The following is a 16,184-nucleotide window of genomic DNA, read 5'->3' on the forward strand; positions in this document are numbered from 1 at the left end:
TTAAAGGTGTGGTGGAACACACCTTTAATCTGGGCTACACCTTCTGCTGGAGACAATATAAGGACATTGGAAGAAGGGTCTTGCTCTTGCTCCTTTGCCTGCTTGCTGTGTGAGACTGAGTAACTGCTAGATCCTTGGACTTCCATTCACAGCTGCGACTGAACCATTGTTGGGAATCGGGCTACCAACTGTAAGTCATCAATAAATTCTTTTACTATATAGAGACTATCCATAAATTCTGTGACTCTAGAGAACCCTGACTAATACAGTGATCAATGGGGAAGGGCCCAGCCCAGTGTGGATGATACCATCCCTGGATTGGTGGTCCTTGGTTCTATAAGAAAGCTGGATGAAGCCGGCAGTGGTGGTGCACACCTTTAATCCCGGCACTTGGGAGGCAGAGACAGGCAGATTTCTGAGTTCAAGGCCAGCTTGGTCTACAAAGTGAGTTCCAGGTCAGCCAGGGCTACACAGAGAAACCCTGTCTCGAAAAACAAAAAAACCAAAAACAACAAAAAAGAAAAAAAAAGAAAAGAAAAGAAAAGAAAAGAAAAAAAAAAGAAAAGAAAAGAAAGCTGGCTGAGCAAGCCAGGAGAAGCAAGCCAGTAAGCCAAACCCTTCCATGGCCTCTGCATCAGCTCCTGCCTCGAGGTTCCTGCCCTGTTTGAATTCTTGAACTGACTTCCTTTTGTGATAGACAGCAATGTGGAGCTTACATTTTGGCCATGCTGTTTCCTTGCAGCAACAGCAACCCTACCTAAGACAAGAGGCTCATTTTCATAGGCTGTAGTGTAAGGTAAAGAAAATCAGAGATGGTCATCTTCCCTGAATTTTGTGACTCTCTTTTCTATTCCAAATGCTCTTGCATGTCTTCTCATTCGCTTCCTTAAGCCCATGTTTTAGGATGCATGGTGCAATTCATGCTTTGCAGATCAGGATTGACAGTGTAGAGCAGTGGTAGACTGCTTGCCTGCATGAGCAATATTTGGGGGTCTGGAGTCCCCGAATAAAAAGAAATAAGTAGAAGAAGTGACTAAATATTATATTTCAGAATAATATATTTCAGATGTTTTCTCCAAAAGATGTGTGCTCCTTGCCCCCCCCCCAACATCCTCAGGAACCTGCATTGCCAGGAATCTACCTCCCTCACTGTACCTCATATATCTCTGTTTCCATTGGCCCCCCTCCCCCTCCCCACCTCCTCTCCTTCTCGTGGGGGGAAAACCTTACAACCAGCCCTCTTTCCATTTACCAATCTCTCTTTCCATCTTCTAACTTGATAAACTCTTGAAATGAGTGATCTGCTTAGCTTGCTCGCACGTACACCCGAAGAAGTCATCAACACTTGTTAGGTCAACATGGCATTTCTAACTGAACTCAGTTTCTCACCCTTCTCAGGTTCTCACCATCTTTACGTGCTCTGTATTTGCAAGGACTTTCGTAAGGTGAAAGGTTCGTTTGTGACGTTGAATAAGCACCTGTTTGCCCTAGTTGTTCATGCATGTGTCAAAGACCTGGCACATCTAAGTTGATGTTATTGGTGCTATAGATCTTTAGAGCGTAGAGCTGATCGGAGGGGGTTTTTAGGTCACTGGGTGGGCGCATGTCCTTGAAGAAAAATGTGGGGTCCCAACCTCATTTTCTTCTTTTCTTTTGCTACTTGCTGAAGAGGTGAGCACCTTTTTTTAATTTTTTCTCCCATCATGCTCTCCCAGGCCATGAGCATGGCCTGGTATGTCCACCAGAGAATTAAATCAATGATCTTGCCTAATCTTGGACTGGGCCCTGCAAACTATGCTTCACAATAAATACTTTCTCTTTACAAATTAATTGTCCCTGTATTTTTTTTAAATAGTTATGGAAAGCTGACTGATAGAGCAGGTGTCTGGGTTGGATTGCTGCTATGATGGGGTGCCGAAACCCCTCAGAGTGAAATTCAGGTCTGGGATTTGTTCCTTTACTCTTACCAGGCCACACATTCCTCCTCTAGAACGAACACACTTCAGCTTCCAAGAGATCCAAACAAAACCCACACTGCTGAGTTACTGATCTGCAGTGAGACAATCCAATTGCTACAGGAATTGAAACTTTTCAATGCGTCTCATTGTCATATTTGGTAGTAAAATATTATTCATACAAACCAGTCCATCACTCTTGGAATTAAGAAAAGAAAANAAAAAAAAAAAAAAAGGAAAGGTTGCCTGGTCACAGTAAAATCAAGTTGAGGAGAATTAGCTACCTAATTTGAATTTCAGAGTGTTGGGACCCAGAGAGCCTGACTTGTTCATCTTTTCCGCTTATACCCCCACTGTGTTGGAATGTGCTAAGCTAATGTGCTTAAATCTGCTTTTACATTGTTCCATGACAATGTTTTTCCTTATTTACATAGTATTTTAATCAGGTCCTGATTCAGGCTTGCTAGCTCTCCTTACCATGAGTCAGTATTTGCTCACATATACAAATTCACTTTGAGAGCTCAGTCTTATCTGTAAAAGTAATTGGGGGTGTGGCTCATTGTTCTCTGCATGCTCGCATCTGGTTTTTAAATATGGATTCCCAGATCCCATATTTCTTTATGTAAGACACACCTGGATAAGTCAGCATGTAAATAAATTCTTAAAATCCTTCAAGGCTATGCGTTTGTTGGCTTTTCCATTGGTTGAGGGGTGTTCAAAGGAACATTCCCCGATAAGTGAAAATGGTTCCAAACTAGGCTCTGAATATTTGAATTGTGACAACATTGTTGGAACAATGGTAGCAGAAAATGACCTTACTATTGGTATGACATATAAAAGGCTCAGTCATGAACATCCATTTAATTCCGGGGACACAATTGGGCTATGCTTGACTAACCACCTCCAGGTTCATTAACAACCATTTACTGTTTGCTCACTTGTTTCTTGTTTTGCCAGAGGTCATTACTTGCTGCCAGATAGTCAGTAGCCAGAATCAAGACCTGAAGATAAATTTATGGGAGGGAAACTTAAAGTTGAGAACATTTCATTCATAAATATTTCCCCCAGAAGCGTTGATCATCATCACTTAGATTGAGATGACAGCAGTGCCCAAGCAAAATCCGAGAACTATTATTACAGTGTTGGGTCACGGAATCTTTGTGAGGAAGTGAATGGCAATTTCATTATTTCTCTATTATAAGTTTAAAACTTGAGCAGCAAGGCACTTTTTAAAAACAGTATTTGCTTTCTGAAATTCAGATGAAAGGAATCTCTTTGTTCAGATTTTTAAAACCTTGTATGACACTCATTTCCACATAGAAATTTACAGAATCTCTAACATGCCAAGTAAGTGTATTTTTATTGCAATATGGAAAATATTACTTAAAAAAAAACTGCCTAGGATATGCCTGTGTGTCACCGTTTGTGCCTCATCATTGCTTGCTGGTTGGGGAAGCCACAGATTCCGTAGAAACTCTATGCAAGCATTTCCCAGGGGCTGTACTTCAAAATCGCCTGGAGGGCTTTGCTAAGGCAGACCACAGAGCCTGCCCTTGGGGGTTTCTGACTCTGTAGGTGTGGGATGGGGACCACGTATTCCTTTCTAATAAGAAGCAGATGTTGTAATTTCATGTCAGAATCGCTGCTCTGTACTGACTAACTTTAATTCAGCCAGCCTCTGAGGCTCTCCCACTCCTCATCTTATATAAGGTTCACTTTGTCATCTCCCACTTTCTTCATGTAGCTTCTTTTCTACATTAGGAAAAACTAGGGTTGGCTTGTATGGACAGCTTCCTCTTCATTTCTTTCTCCTAGTCAAACTTCTTTTCCATTTTAGGTCTTAGCCACTTCTCGGACTCTTTACTGAGCCTTCTGCTATCTCTTCCAGGATCAAGTACTATACAAACTTCCCAGTGCAATTATCATTGGCTTTTTTCTATCCTAAGTGTTCGACTTATTCTCTTGGCCAGTTTCTTCTCCAAACCCCCACAAACAGGCTCAAATGCCTTGAACATAAAATTCTTTTTCCCCTTGTCCCTTGATGTGTCGAGCCACCCTGTTTCCTCATGGCAAGCAGGTCTTGGAAAGAATACGGAGTTGCTTTATCTACTCCTCCCTTAAGTCAGAATAACCAACTTTCTCTTCCTATCTCTATAAAACTTGGTTTTGCCAGAGCCCACCTTGAGCTAAGTCCAGTTGACATTAACTCTTGTGTTAGTATCATTAATGTGCCTCTTTGCCACCGTTTTCCTGACATCAGGAAACTACTATGTTCTCAATGGTCTTTATAGACTGTCTGCCTCACTCATTGCCTGTGTTGAGGACCCAATCACTCATCCTTACTCTAGGAGCTGTCTTGACCATTTTGTTGTTTGGCTTACCCTGTGTCCACAGAGATCCTAGTGAGAACTTTCTTTTTTTTGATTGAATATAGGAATGGGGCAGAACATCATATTAAATGATGAGTGAAAATAGTGAATCTGGTTCCTAAAGCTACATGTCTATTGTGGTGGTGTGAATAAGAATAAGCCCCAGTAGGCTTCGATTTTTTGAATACAGGGTCCCTGGTTAGCAGTGCTATTTGAGAAGGTTGTAGGAGGCATGGACTTGCTGGAGGAAGTATGTCACTGGAGATAGGCTTTGAGAATTTAAAAACTTGATCCATCTCTAGTTCACTCTTCCCGCTTTGTGCCTGTAGTTCAATATGTGAGCCCTCAGCTTCCTGCTTCTGCTACCATGACTTTGTTAGGCCATCATGGACTCTGACCCTTTAGAACCATAAGCCCAAATAACTCTCTCTTCTCTGTTGCCTTTGCCATGGTATTCTATCATGACACTAGAAATGTAATGCAGGCATTTAATCCTTTGGTTCTAGACTTTAGGCTTTTTGTTCTAGGTTTTGCTTTTAACACTGTTTGGTTATTCCAATTGACTATTGCTTATAGCCATTTGCGATTTTGTGCAGTCATCTTAAAACTTAGCATATCTGAAACTGGCACTCTTAGTCTTCCTTGTCTTGAAAAATGGTATTGCCATCTATGTGGTAATCCAAGGAGCCTTGGAATCATTTGGGAGTTCCCTTGTTGAGTTTATATTGTGTGTGTGTGTGTGTGTGTGTGTGTGTGTGTGTGTGTGTGATGTGTAGGATGTGTAGGATGTTCTCTGTGTGTGGAAGCTAGAAGATAACCTTGAGTGTTTGACCTTGCCTTCTATATTGATTGAAATAGGGTCACAATTATTTTTTTTCCTCTGTAGTTAAAGACTACATATGGCAGGCTGGGAGGCACAGAAGCTTCAATGGATTATCCAGCCTCCACCTTCCATCTTCTCATGGGAGCATGAAGATTACAGGAAGGCATTCCCATGGCTGGCTTTTTATAGGATTTGTGGGGATTCGAACTCAGATCCTTAAGTTTGTAAGGCAAGTGCTTTTCCCATCAAGCACTCTCTCCAGTTCTGATTCTCACATATTACCAGTTGGTAACTGAGTCCTCTAACATTTCACGTTTCATTTCTCCCAGCATCTTCTCATGTTTCCTACCTATTGGCTCAGTTCTGCCCTATTTTATCTCTTTACTGAACTGTTTGTGTCTTCCCATTTTTCCTTCTAACTTGCATATGACTTCCATCTTTCAAAACAGGCTGTGTAATCATGATATCACCTTAAAAATAATTTCAACACCCCCAAATTCTAATTACATAAAGCCCACATTCCCAATTATGATGTCTAAGACTTCCTTTGATCTGACCCTGACAAATTTCTTCCCAGACTCTGTGCTCCATCATGCTGGACTTGTGATTCTCTTTAATACACCATAACTTTCCTAGTGCTGCCTCCTCTGCTTAAATCGTCTTTCCCCATTCTGTTCACAGATGACTCACTTTCCAAGACTGAGTTCTGACTCATTGTCTCAGTGGTAAGAATCACATTAATGAAAATTAAGTCCTAGCAATGTGTAAGACTCTACATTCATTCCCATGTGATAACAGCATTATTTTAAGAGTCTCTATTGTTATGCTCAATTGAAGGATGAAACTAGTGAGTAAAGAGAGGCTGCCCACCTTGACACATTTCCTTGTGTGTGTGTCAGTCCACATTTGCTGCCCTCAGTGACTACTCCCTAATTTTCTATCTTCTACAATTTATACACAGAAAAGGGATTACTTAATATTAGAGTTGACAGTTGCAAAGGAAATGAACTCCAAATTATTTAGGAAAGTACGAGCAGCTGGGTGGTCAGTTAGCCTCAAAGAGTGGGGTTTCTAGAATCTCAGGTTAGAGAAAGAGATGACCAAAACACTCAATATTAGCAGTGCGTGGGTATTTGTGGGTAGAGAAGGTTTGAGTATAATGTTGAAAGGGGCATGGTACCAAAACATAGCAATGCAGTATGAGGGCAAAACCCCTTCCCTCCTCTCAAAACTTTAGTCAGTTGCTATGGCCATACAGACTTCCAAGAAAACACATTGAGGTAAAATCTAGGAACATGGTTCAGTTCATATTTGAGTGGTTGTTTGTGGAACAGGGACACACACAGACGTTCATCCATAAACTTCAGTGATGTAGCATCAAGTGGAGTCCAGTGCCAGAGGGGAGAACAGTAGCCCCAAAGAAATATGAAGAACTGTCTGGTTGGACATAAGGCTGGAGTGGTGGTTCGAGATATCCTGACCTATGCCAAAGGTCGAAGAGAACTCAGCAGACATTATATATTGTCAATGCCTTTGGCTTTCCTAGGTCAATAGCAACAAGCCTTTTGGAAGACAGGACCTTTGTTACCAATCTTTATGTGTCTAGTGCCTAACTATGCTTCCTGTACCTATTGGAACCTCAATACATGTTTGTCAAAAAGAGTAATTGTCTCATTGATGGAGGACATGGAGGAGTATGCTTGCAATCCCAAATTCTGGGGATTCTGAGGCAGGATCATGAGTTCCAGGCTATCCCAGAGTCCAAGTCAGGAGGATCATGAATTTGAAGCTAGCCTGAACTAACAACTATTTTAAACAAAGAAGAGGGGGGAGGAGAAGGAGGAGGAGATGGAGGAGGGGGAGGGGGAGAGAAGACAAAAAAAAACTGTCATGTTCATATAGATTTATTATATTATCAGAAACAAACCCTGGTATTTGAGATAATGTTTCTCTTTATATTCCCAACTCAATGCACTAGAAGATAAAATTTGCAAATAGCTCATTAAAAGCTGGAATACAATAATGGCTGCATACTAAGGAGCTTTTTCAATTGGTCAGAAGTCTTCCATCTAAAGCCTGTAACAATATACAGAGGAGGATGCTTACTTTCAGAGAGGCTGAACCACAGCAAGTTACTGTGGCCAAAATGTGGCACCAAAACCCATCTGTTTTTCACTATACCTGACTGAGTTATTGAGATTGTTTAAAAAGATTCTAGGAAAAGAAAAAAGAAAACAGGGCACATATATGTATATGTGTGTATATATATATATATATATATCATACACACACACACACACGCATTCTGTAGAATGCTAGAAGTTAAGCCTGTTTTTACATCTTTGATCATTACTTAACACTTGATCTGAGCGTTACTTAGTCAAAATAGGCTTATTGCATCCAGCTTTGGGGTGTGAAGCAGGAAGGGCAGGTTGCATGAGCCACACTGTGGTTTATTGCACATGGCACCAATTAATTTTTGGCTCTGTTTCCATATGTAATAGAAGAGGAAAGCAGTTATTTGAATAATTCACCAAAAATACATCCAATTTCACATCCCAATGTTTCCACTCCAACACATTGAAGAACTACATGTTCTGTATACTAGTCTCAACTCGAATTCTCTATCTTACTTTCAGGTACTAAAGTCCCCCTCCTGATACTTTACTTCACTTTTGTTCTGTTCTCACTTTAAATACAAAGAGACTGGACTTCCTCACCTTTTCTTATAAACAAAGTGAAGCATACCTTTGTTGTGCTTGACAGGTAGCATCCTCTGAAGGCTTCTGTAGTGAAGGCTTGCTGTCAGCGCTCCTTTGGACCTCCCTTGTACTCCTCTGTCCTCAAGCCACATTATTTTCTTTCTGAGTAACTCTTCTTTAGCTCAGAACCTTTTGGCAGATCTTCCACCTTACCAGACCTATCCCACCTCAGTGACTTGCCTCAGCCTGGCCCTTCGAACATTGTAGCAATCTGCTTTGCCTTCTGCATGTCCACATTCCTGGACCACTTTCTCAGTCTGTCTGGACCCCAATTGACCTTTTTCAATGACAACTCCCTCATCCCATCCATTTTTCCCCTTTCTGGTAACACCCACTCCCTTCACATATACTATAGAACATAGCTATTTATTTTGTTGTTTATTGGATTTCTTCTACTGGGATGGAAGCTGGGCAATGACCTGGGTATCTACTCTGTGTACTGTTATTTCAGCAGCTTCTAGAGTATGGCAGACACATGGGAAACATTTGTTGCAAAGTGAAAGCTGTTTGCTTCTAGGAGAGTATCAGACACTGGACTCCATGGGAGTAAGTTCCCATTCGCCTGGAGACTTCCAGAGCACTTTGAAAGCCAGATGTTTTAAGATTCCCTTCCTAATTTGACTCTCAAAAATCATGATTGCTATCTTAGTGGCCAAGCAGTAGCTTTAAAAGATGCTGGTTTGTTAAACCTGGGTAGAACGAAAAGTCCTAGGAAGATGATTATGATTAGTTTTTGTTTTTAGATTGATATTATTTTATGAGTGTTTCAGATGCATGGAAATATGTGTACCACATATATATGCCTGGTGCCTTTGGAAGTCAGAAGAAGGTGTCAAATACTCTGGCATTGGAGTTATGGATGGATGGTTGTGAGCCAGCATGTGAGAGGTGGGAACTGTACTTGGACCCTTTCCAAACAGGTGCTCTTAGGGGCTGAGCCATCACTGCAGTCCCATGATTTTAGTTTTAAAAGCCATCAAGTATTGCAATTTTTAAAAAAAGATTTATTTATTATTATATGTAAGTACATTGTAGCTGTCTTGTGACACACCAGAAGAGGGTGTCAAATCTCATTATGGGTGGTTGTGAGCCACCATGTGGTTGCTGGGATTTGAACTCTGGACCTTCAGAAGAGCAGGCAGTACTCTTACTCGCTGAGCCATCTCACCAGCCCAAGTATTGCAATTTTGAACATATCTTATCAATATGTTGCTTTTTCTGCTTTGCAATATATGAATGCAATAGGAAAGTAGGAGTAGCCAGTTTGATTATGTATAAATACTATCATCTCTTTTTCTAATGTATTAACAAATTACTTTTTCATGTTCATATTGTTTTTTCTTTTGAGGTATATAAAGTGAGTTAGATATCTTCATGTATCTAAAGAGCTCTTTATATTCACCTATGTTTTGAAAGCGACATGTTAAACTCATTCTGTACAATTTTAAGACCTAACTTTTGGGGAATTCCTATTTTAAAGGAGCATAGACTTTTAGGCAGCTTGGTTTTAGCTCAATAGATTTAATGTCTCATCCTATAGATATGGAAACTGATGCTCAATGATGTTAAAAAACTTGCCAGGAAGTACTTAGTCTAAAAATTAAAATAAGATTGCTTTTGAGATTGTAAGACAAAAATAGTTTTCAACGTCAGAAAAGCAATTGACTATAGCAGCACATGCATATGCAGTAACCGTGCCCACTGTATTTCTACAGCGAGACTCTCATGATTGTCCTAACAAATTAAAGTCATGGATCAGAAGAGCAAGATTTGCAGGTTATTTGAAGTGAACCACTCTTAAGTGAAGAAGTGGCTTCCTCACAGAAATGGTTCCTATTAGCTATGGCTTCTGCTGTCCTATTTAGAATGAGGACTTCCTTTGTCATTGAAAAGGGGTACATGGACAATGGCCAAGCTGCTGCTGCTGCTTTTACTTCTACTTCTGCTTCTCTTCCTCCTCCTATTCCTCCTCCTCCTCCTCCTCTTCTTCTTCTGGTGGTGTGATGTCACTCGGCCTCCTGTTGTGTTTTCCCACCCACTTTGGAAATTATTTCTTTTTCTAAGAGCTAATGGTCTCCAAAGCTTTAACTTCGCAAGAGCTTCGTTTTCAGCTTTGTTATTGTATAAAGTCAGGACACGGCTGCTACAAGGTATGGGTGAGGGGAAGGTTTTTATTGTAGGTATGAGGGAGAGTAGAGCCAGAGGCATCTGGAAGGGCCCAGAGCAGGGAGAGAAAGCAGCGGACTGAACATGGCCAGCAGACTGGATCTAGACAAGAAAGGAGAGCTGGGGAGAGCAAGAGAGGAAGACTAACAGAGTCTGTGCAATGAGACCTAGAGAGAGGCAAGAGAGGGGGCAAAGAGCGTACATAGCTGAAACATTAGGGTTACTAAGACTCTGGGTGAGGGAAGCCCATGAGCTGGAAAGGTTTAGGGTAAAAGGCAAGATGAACAGAGCTGAGAAGAGTCCCAGGTTCTTGTGGTCCTGAGGAAGCCTGCAGGCCAGCATATGCTTTAAGCTAATAGGAACCAGATAGCCATTTGTCCCAAGTTTCTTTTGGACCTGACCATTATAATTTGTTTTTGAGTCAAATCTGGTCTTTATCTGGAGGTGAAATGCCTGTGCAATGATATTAGTTGAGCAGAATTTTAATTAAAATGATCTGCATGGATTTTTTTTCCTTTGGATAGTCTGTCTTCTGTTTTTACAGCAGTTTGTTTGTTTGTTTGTTTATTTATTTATTTATTATAGGACAGCTCAGGCCTGTCTTAAAATCACCCTGTAATCAAGGCAGACCTTGACTTCTCCAATGCTGGGATTACACGCCCAGCCCAATCTCCTATTTCTTGGCAATGTACTAATAGGTACTTTTCACCTATTGTATATAATCTACTATTAAGTTTTAAGGAAATAATGACAATTTTTGGCTACTTTCCCATATAGCTCGCACTCAGCTTTGGGCGGAGTGAGCCTGGATCTTACACTTCATGTTGAACCTCCACATCCTAAATCTACTCTTGGAAGTGTATTTGGCAAATATTGAAGTGTTTGGCAGTTATAGAGGACTAAGCACAAGACAACTGCAGTCCAGAGAGGAGATGATCAGGTGAATGGCTGTTTTAAAGACACTAAGCAAATAGGATTATTTCAGAACTCATACATTCATAGGCAAGACATTAGTGAAGGCAGTAGTGCTTGAAAAGACCTGGTAAAGGTGAATGTGATGGTTTGTATATGGTCGGCCCAGGGAATGGCACTGTTAGAAGGTGTGGCCCTGTTCGAGTAGGTGTGGCCTTGTTGGAGTCAGTGTGTCATTGTGGGTGTGGGCTTTAAGACCCTCATTCTTACTGCCTGGAAGCCAGTTTTCTACTAGCATCCTTTAGATGAAGATGTAGAACTCTCAGCTCCTCCTGCACCATTCCTGCCTGGATGCTGCCATGCTCCTATCTTGATGATAATGGACTGAACCTCTGAACCTGTAAGCTAGCCTCAATTAAATGCTCTTTTTAAGAGTTGCTTTGGTCACGGTATCTATTCACAGCAGTAAAACCCTAACGAAAAAAGTGACTAATATAAATAATAATAGTAAAAATAATAAAAATATTTGAAATGGTAGGATAGTGAATATTTTCTTTTCTAAACAGCCGAGTGAAAACATCACACACAATTGTCTCCAGTTCATTAAGGTACTACTACACCTGCACCCATCAAACACGGGAAGACAGGTCATACATACAATTCAATACAAGTGGTGCAAGGAAAAACCACCACTGCTTGCTTATAAAGCTTCCCCAATAGTGAAAGTTATCAACCAAAGCATGCTTTTTAAAGTAATGGAACTTAGTAGAAAGGAACGGGGGTGGGGTGGGGGGGAACTTTGCAGATGAGTTCTCACAGACTTTAGATTTTGCACAAGGGCGGGTAGGGGTAGGTGGGTGTTCCCAGGTCCTAGAACGGGCTGAGTCCTCACACAGTGCTTCTCTGAGGAGGGGGTCTTTCCTAACTCTGCGCCCCTTTGTCATTGGAAACAATTCTGATCACCTGACCAACCCCTGACGAGAAACTTGCATAGACTTTCTCCCAGGGCAGATCACCGACTCTCAATAATCCTAGCTCCTCGGGCTCACTCCTACTGTCTGCAGAGTCACCACAGGCCAAATCCAGCTCCTCTGCCCGAACGCTCACTCGACTCATCACAACTCCCGCTCTGAGGCTCCGCCGCTTGCCGCGCGCCCCTCCGTACGCCGTGGCGGGAGCGCGAAGCCCCGCCTCCGGAGTGTGGCGGAAGTAGAAGGAGCAGGCCCGCGACCGCGCGCGCCGGCCAGCCGGGTGCGCATGCGCTCTCGCCGCACGGCTTGGCCCGTCCCTCTAGTCACCTCAGGCTCGGCTACCCCCGCCCCGCCCCTCATAGTGGCGCTCTCGCCATCTTACCCCCACCCCCTCCAGCCTAGCTCAGTCACCTTTTCCCTTTCTACACTCTCTGGTCTCCCCGCTCCCCGCACTCCCCGCCCCCCTGCCCGTCGTGTCCCGGGGCCGCCGCCGCCGCAGACACCGCGCCATCTCTGTCCCCTCTCATTCTCCACGCGGGACGCGCAGCCGTGCCTCCACGTGTCTTAAGCAGAGGTTGTGGGGGCGCGTGGGGGCGGCGGGGAGTGGGGCGAGGTCATGGGAACTTGAGGGACGTCGTGGCAGCCAAATGCCTGGCCCCGGGCTGCGGGCCCAGCCGGATGCAGGCCGCCGAGCGTGGGGTGCCCCGTGGCTCCTCCCCGTCGTCGGTGGGCGTGAGGCAGGGGAGCCCTCGGGGCCGGGCGGAGAGGCACCGTTTCGCGTGTCACCCAGATGGGTGGGGAGTCCTCCAAAAAGGCAAGCTCTATTTCTTGGAAGCTAGGAAGTGGTAGTGGAAGGAAGTGCAGTGTGCAGGCTGAGGGACAGAGGACACAGAGATGTTGCTGTCAGAGCTCGCCTCTGGGACCCCTGAGGAAATAAATCATTTAGCCGGTGGTGTGGGGTATAGATGGGGATTATCACAGCCTAGCTCAAAATTCAGGTTTATGGGAGAAGATCTGTGTGCTAAAAGCTTGTATCACGCCAGCTGTGATTAATTACGTTAGAGCTCCAAGGAAATTGTCTGTCATCTTGCCTTCTGTATTGGAAGTCAGGCTAGTTGATGTGACAAGTGATAAGAGTTATAGGGATAGTGGAATATATTTAACGGTCAGACAGGATCCCAGTAGCAGTGTTGTTACTGTACACCCGGATTAAAATTAGCTTTATGCCCTTGAAATTAGTAGAGACTCAGGAGGAAACCAGTACATATTTATCTGGGATAAGACCTGAGTTCTCAGTATTTTTGAGGAGCAGTTAAAAGATTTACTTAAAGAAAGAAACAACTGGTAGAATTTCTGTGTGTTCCAGAGAGGCGGAATATGACTACTAAGATAATGTTTTGCACAACCGGACCTTACTTTAACCATACTATTGCAAGCTTCCCACCCTTTTCCGGCTGCACTGCCCAAGGGAACTTTCTGCCAAGCTGGAAATGCTATACACTATGGGCTACCAATATGGTAACCACCGGGTGCAGGTGGCTCTGGTGAGCTTGATTTTTAATTGGTTAGCAAATTAATTACAATGTAAGTAAGTAGACACACAGGCATGGTGCTTATTGCATGGGATCCCATAGGTCTGAAAAAATTGAGAGATTGAGAGCCAGTTGCAGTTTTTTATTTGGTTGAATTTTAAGTCAGAGAGGCCAGCATTTGAACTATTTATGCTTTTAAAAGGACTTGTAATTAGAATCTCAATAATGCCTTTCATTCAAATTGTAGATCTGCTAGTATTTATTTACAGTTTGGCAAACTAAAGCAAAATACTCTGGACTCTGGTTCTAAAGCTAATGGCAGATTTAGTTGGAAAGACAACGGTGCTAACTAGAGTTCTCTTTAATTATCTATGGCTTCCATTGTCTTTTACCATTTGATTAGTTCTTAGAGAAAAGTTTAAACTTTTTATTGTGGTTCCCTCATCCCCCCCCCCCCTTTAAGAAGTGGAGATTCCCCCTTAAGTTTTTGTGTTATAAAGCAGTTTAATAAATTATAATAGTAACCTTTGAGCAATTTTGAAATCATTTTAGTATTCATATTCAAACTTCTGAAGAGAAAAGTGAAATTTGGTGATAAATGTGTCATGAGGCCACTTTCTTTGAAATATACCCATCCATATATTATCTGAGGTTTTGTAAATCTTGAAAAAACTTTCCCCCTCCTTGCCTGTCTCTCCCCCTCCTCCTTCCTTCTCTCCTTTTTGTGCTGGGGGTTGAACCCAGGCCCTCCCACATACTAAGTGGATGCTCTACCAACTAAGCTATGCACTCAGGCCTTGAAAATAAAACATAAGGGGGAAAAGAAGCCAAAATAAAACTATCATGGTTGATTGTATCCAGAGTTCCCGCCTGATATTTGTAAAATGTTGGCCTTGGCCTCAAGGCTGAAGAAAACCATTGGTTCTGGAATGGCAGCTTAAAGCTTATGAGTTGCATCATATGCAGAGACTAGTTCATGACATGCAAATGACACTGAGCTGGACATAAGTAAGCTGGCTATCTTAATTTTTCTGGGATAGTCATGTCCCCGCATACTTACTACTAGGGCTCCTTTCATACAATCAAACATGTACCAGGTTGGACAGTGCTAACCTGGCCACCCTTTTTAGGCTTGTCAATTCTTAACATAATCTTGGAATGATTAGCTATTTTGCAGTCTCCGAAATCCACTTGTTGAAAACAGTGAGGAAGTCCATGCTGTTGCCCTTATTTAAGTGATATCTGGAGTAAGTAAGGCTAGAGAACGACTTGGTGACTTTAGGCAGTGTCAATTTCACCTTTTATGTTGTATAGAAATCATGGGTCGCGTGATTATTGGTTCTCTCTGGGAAAGAAAAGAAAATCCTTTGGTGTGAGAGGCTACAAATATGCAAATACAGGAAGGCCACAAGATTGGGTATTCCTGTTGAAATGTTGTTTTTGGTGAGGTCAGAAACTTGCTTTTTATGTATTAGAATATTACTGATTTTGCTTAGAGTTCACTTACATTATGAGAAAGAATCCAGCCATTCCATTATTGTGGTGAGTGAATTCATTTTAGCTGAAGAGGATGAACTGTTTTATTTGCTATTTTAAATGTCATCAGCTTTGCCATTGAGCCCTGTATGTCTCCTGTGGGCCTGCTAGCTTAGTTTTGAAAAGACGACCCCACCCATAAGCCTCCTTTTTTGAGCTTCCTTACTGAGAATGTTTTTAAAGAGCGGTGTCTTCTTTATGTTCACTATCATGTCTCATAAGAACTGAGCTCTTTCTGTGCACCAGGTCTTGCTTAGTCATTACTTCATGAAGAGAAGTATTTTAAGTTTCTACTTTAGAGGAGCTGAGGAAGAGAGGTGGCATGATCTGCCCAAGGTCACGATACACCTTATAGCCTCTGCTTGAACTCCAGAGCTCAGCCCTTTCCTGCTCCATTGTGAGTGGATATAAGCAGATAGTTCCCAACAAAGTTCAATGTGTCAGGCATTTTTTTTTTCTCATTCCCACCCTTCTGCTTAGTAGCAATGGTAGTATTTTTAGTTAGTTTCCAGGATCCCCAGCTTCAGAGTCATTTTCCTCTTTTCACATACCCACTGTCTATTCCACCTGCAAGTTCTCTCTGCATTCCGAATGTGTTCCTATCTCCATTTGCTATAATAACCCAAAGTGTCTGCATCTCTTGTCTAATCAGAACCATTGACATACAATTTCAGTAGCTTCTGCTTTTCTGGGTCACCCTTGCTTATAGAGAAGACTCACTGTGTCTATCTTTAAAAAAAATTCCATGAGTTCAGAAATTCTTTAACAGCTTCATATTCCAGTAAAATTTCACCTCCAGTGACATTCAAGGCTTTGTAATATACTTCCTCCTTGGGACTCTCAGATCTTACTTTGGATTGCTTTTATCCTCTACCCACTCCACTGTGGTCTCAGGATCTTGTTCTCCCAAATTGGTTTGGGAACACCACCTCTTGCATGTTTTTTCTCAAGTCTTATATTAATTGCCATCTTGTAGTTGAAGTCCATTTGTTTAATTTGTTTTTAAAACACTAATTCAAATTGTTGTTGAGTGTTACTCCTTACCTGTGATGCATCTCTCTCTCTCCTCTCTCTCTCTCTCTCCCCCCCCTCTAGCTCTCGATCTCCCACTCTTTCCCTCCCTCCCTCTCCCTCCCCTCCCTCCCTCCCCCTCCCTCC

General features: G+C 42.4%; 2 protein-coding genes across 5 annotated transcripts in view; one reads left to right on the forward strand and one right to left on the reverse strand.

Moving 5' to 3' along the window:
• Runx2 (RUNX family transcription factor 2) overlaps nt 1-16,184 on the reverse strand; it is a 209,290-nt gene that overhangs the window by 158,676 nt on the left and 34,430 nt on the right. The gene's annotated exons all lie outside the window — the stretch shown is intronic.
• The window catches only part of Supt3h (SPT3 homolog, SAGA and STAGA complex component), a 333,205-nt gene continuing 329,282 nt past the window's right edge, over nt 12,262-16,184 (forward strand). Inside the window, exon 1 of one of the 2 annotated variants that reach the window (XM_021186140.2) lies at nt 12,262-12,532. Coding sequence is in view for 1 of the 2 variants with exons in the window: in XM_021186139.2 (XP_021041798.1) it covers nt 12,749-12,772 (24 nt within the window). In the remaining variant the exon portion in view is untranslated. Of the gene's footprint in view, nt 12,533-12,581; nt 12,773-16,184 lie in introns of those variants that run through there. The other variant, XM_021186139.2, reaches the window with a different exon arrangement.

This window comes from Mus caroli, chromosome 17, assembly GCF_900094665.2.
Source record: "Mus caroli chromosome 17, CAROLI_EIJ_v1.1, whole genome shotgun sequence".
Classification (NCBI taxonomy): domain Eukaryota; kingdom Metazoa; phylum Chordata; class Mammalia; order Rodentia; family Muridae; genus Mus; species Mus caroli.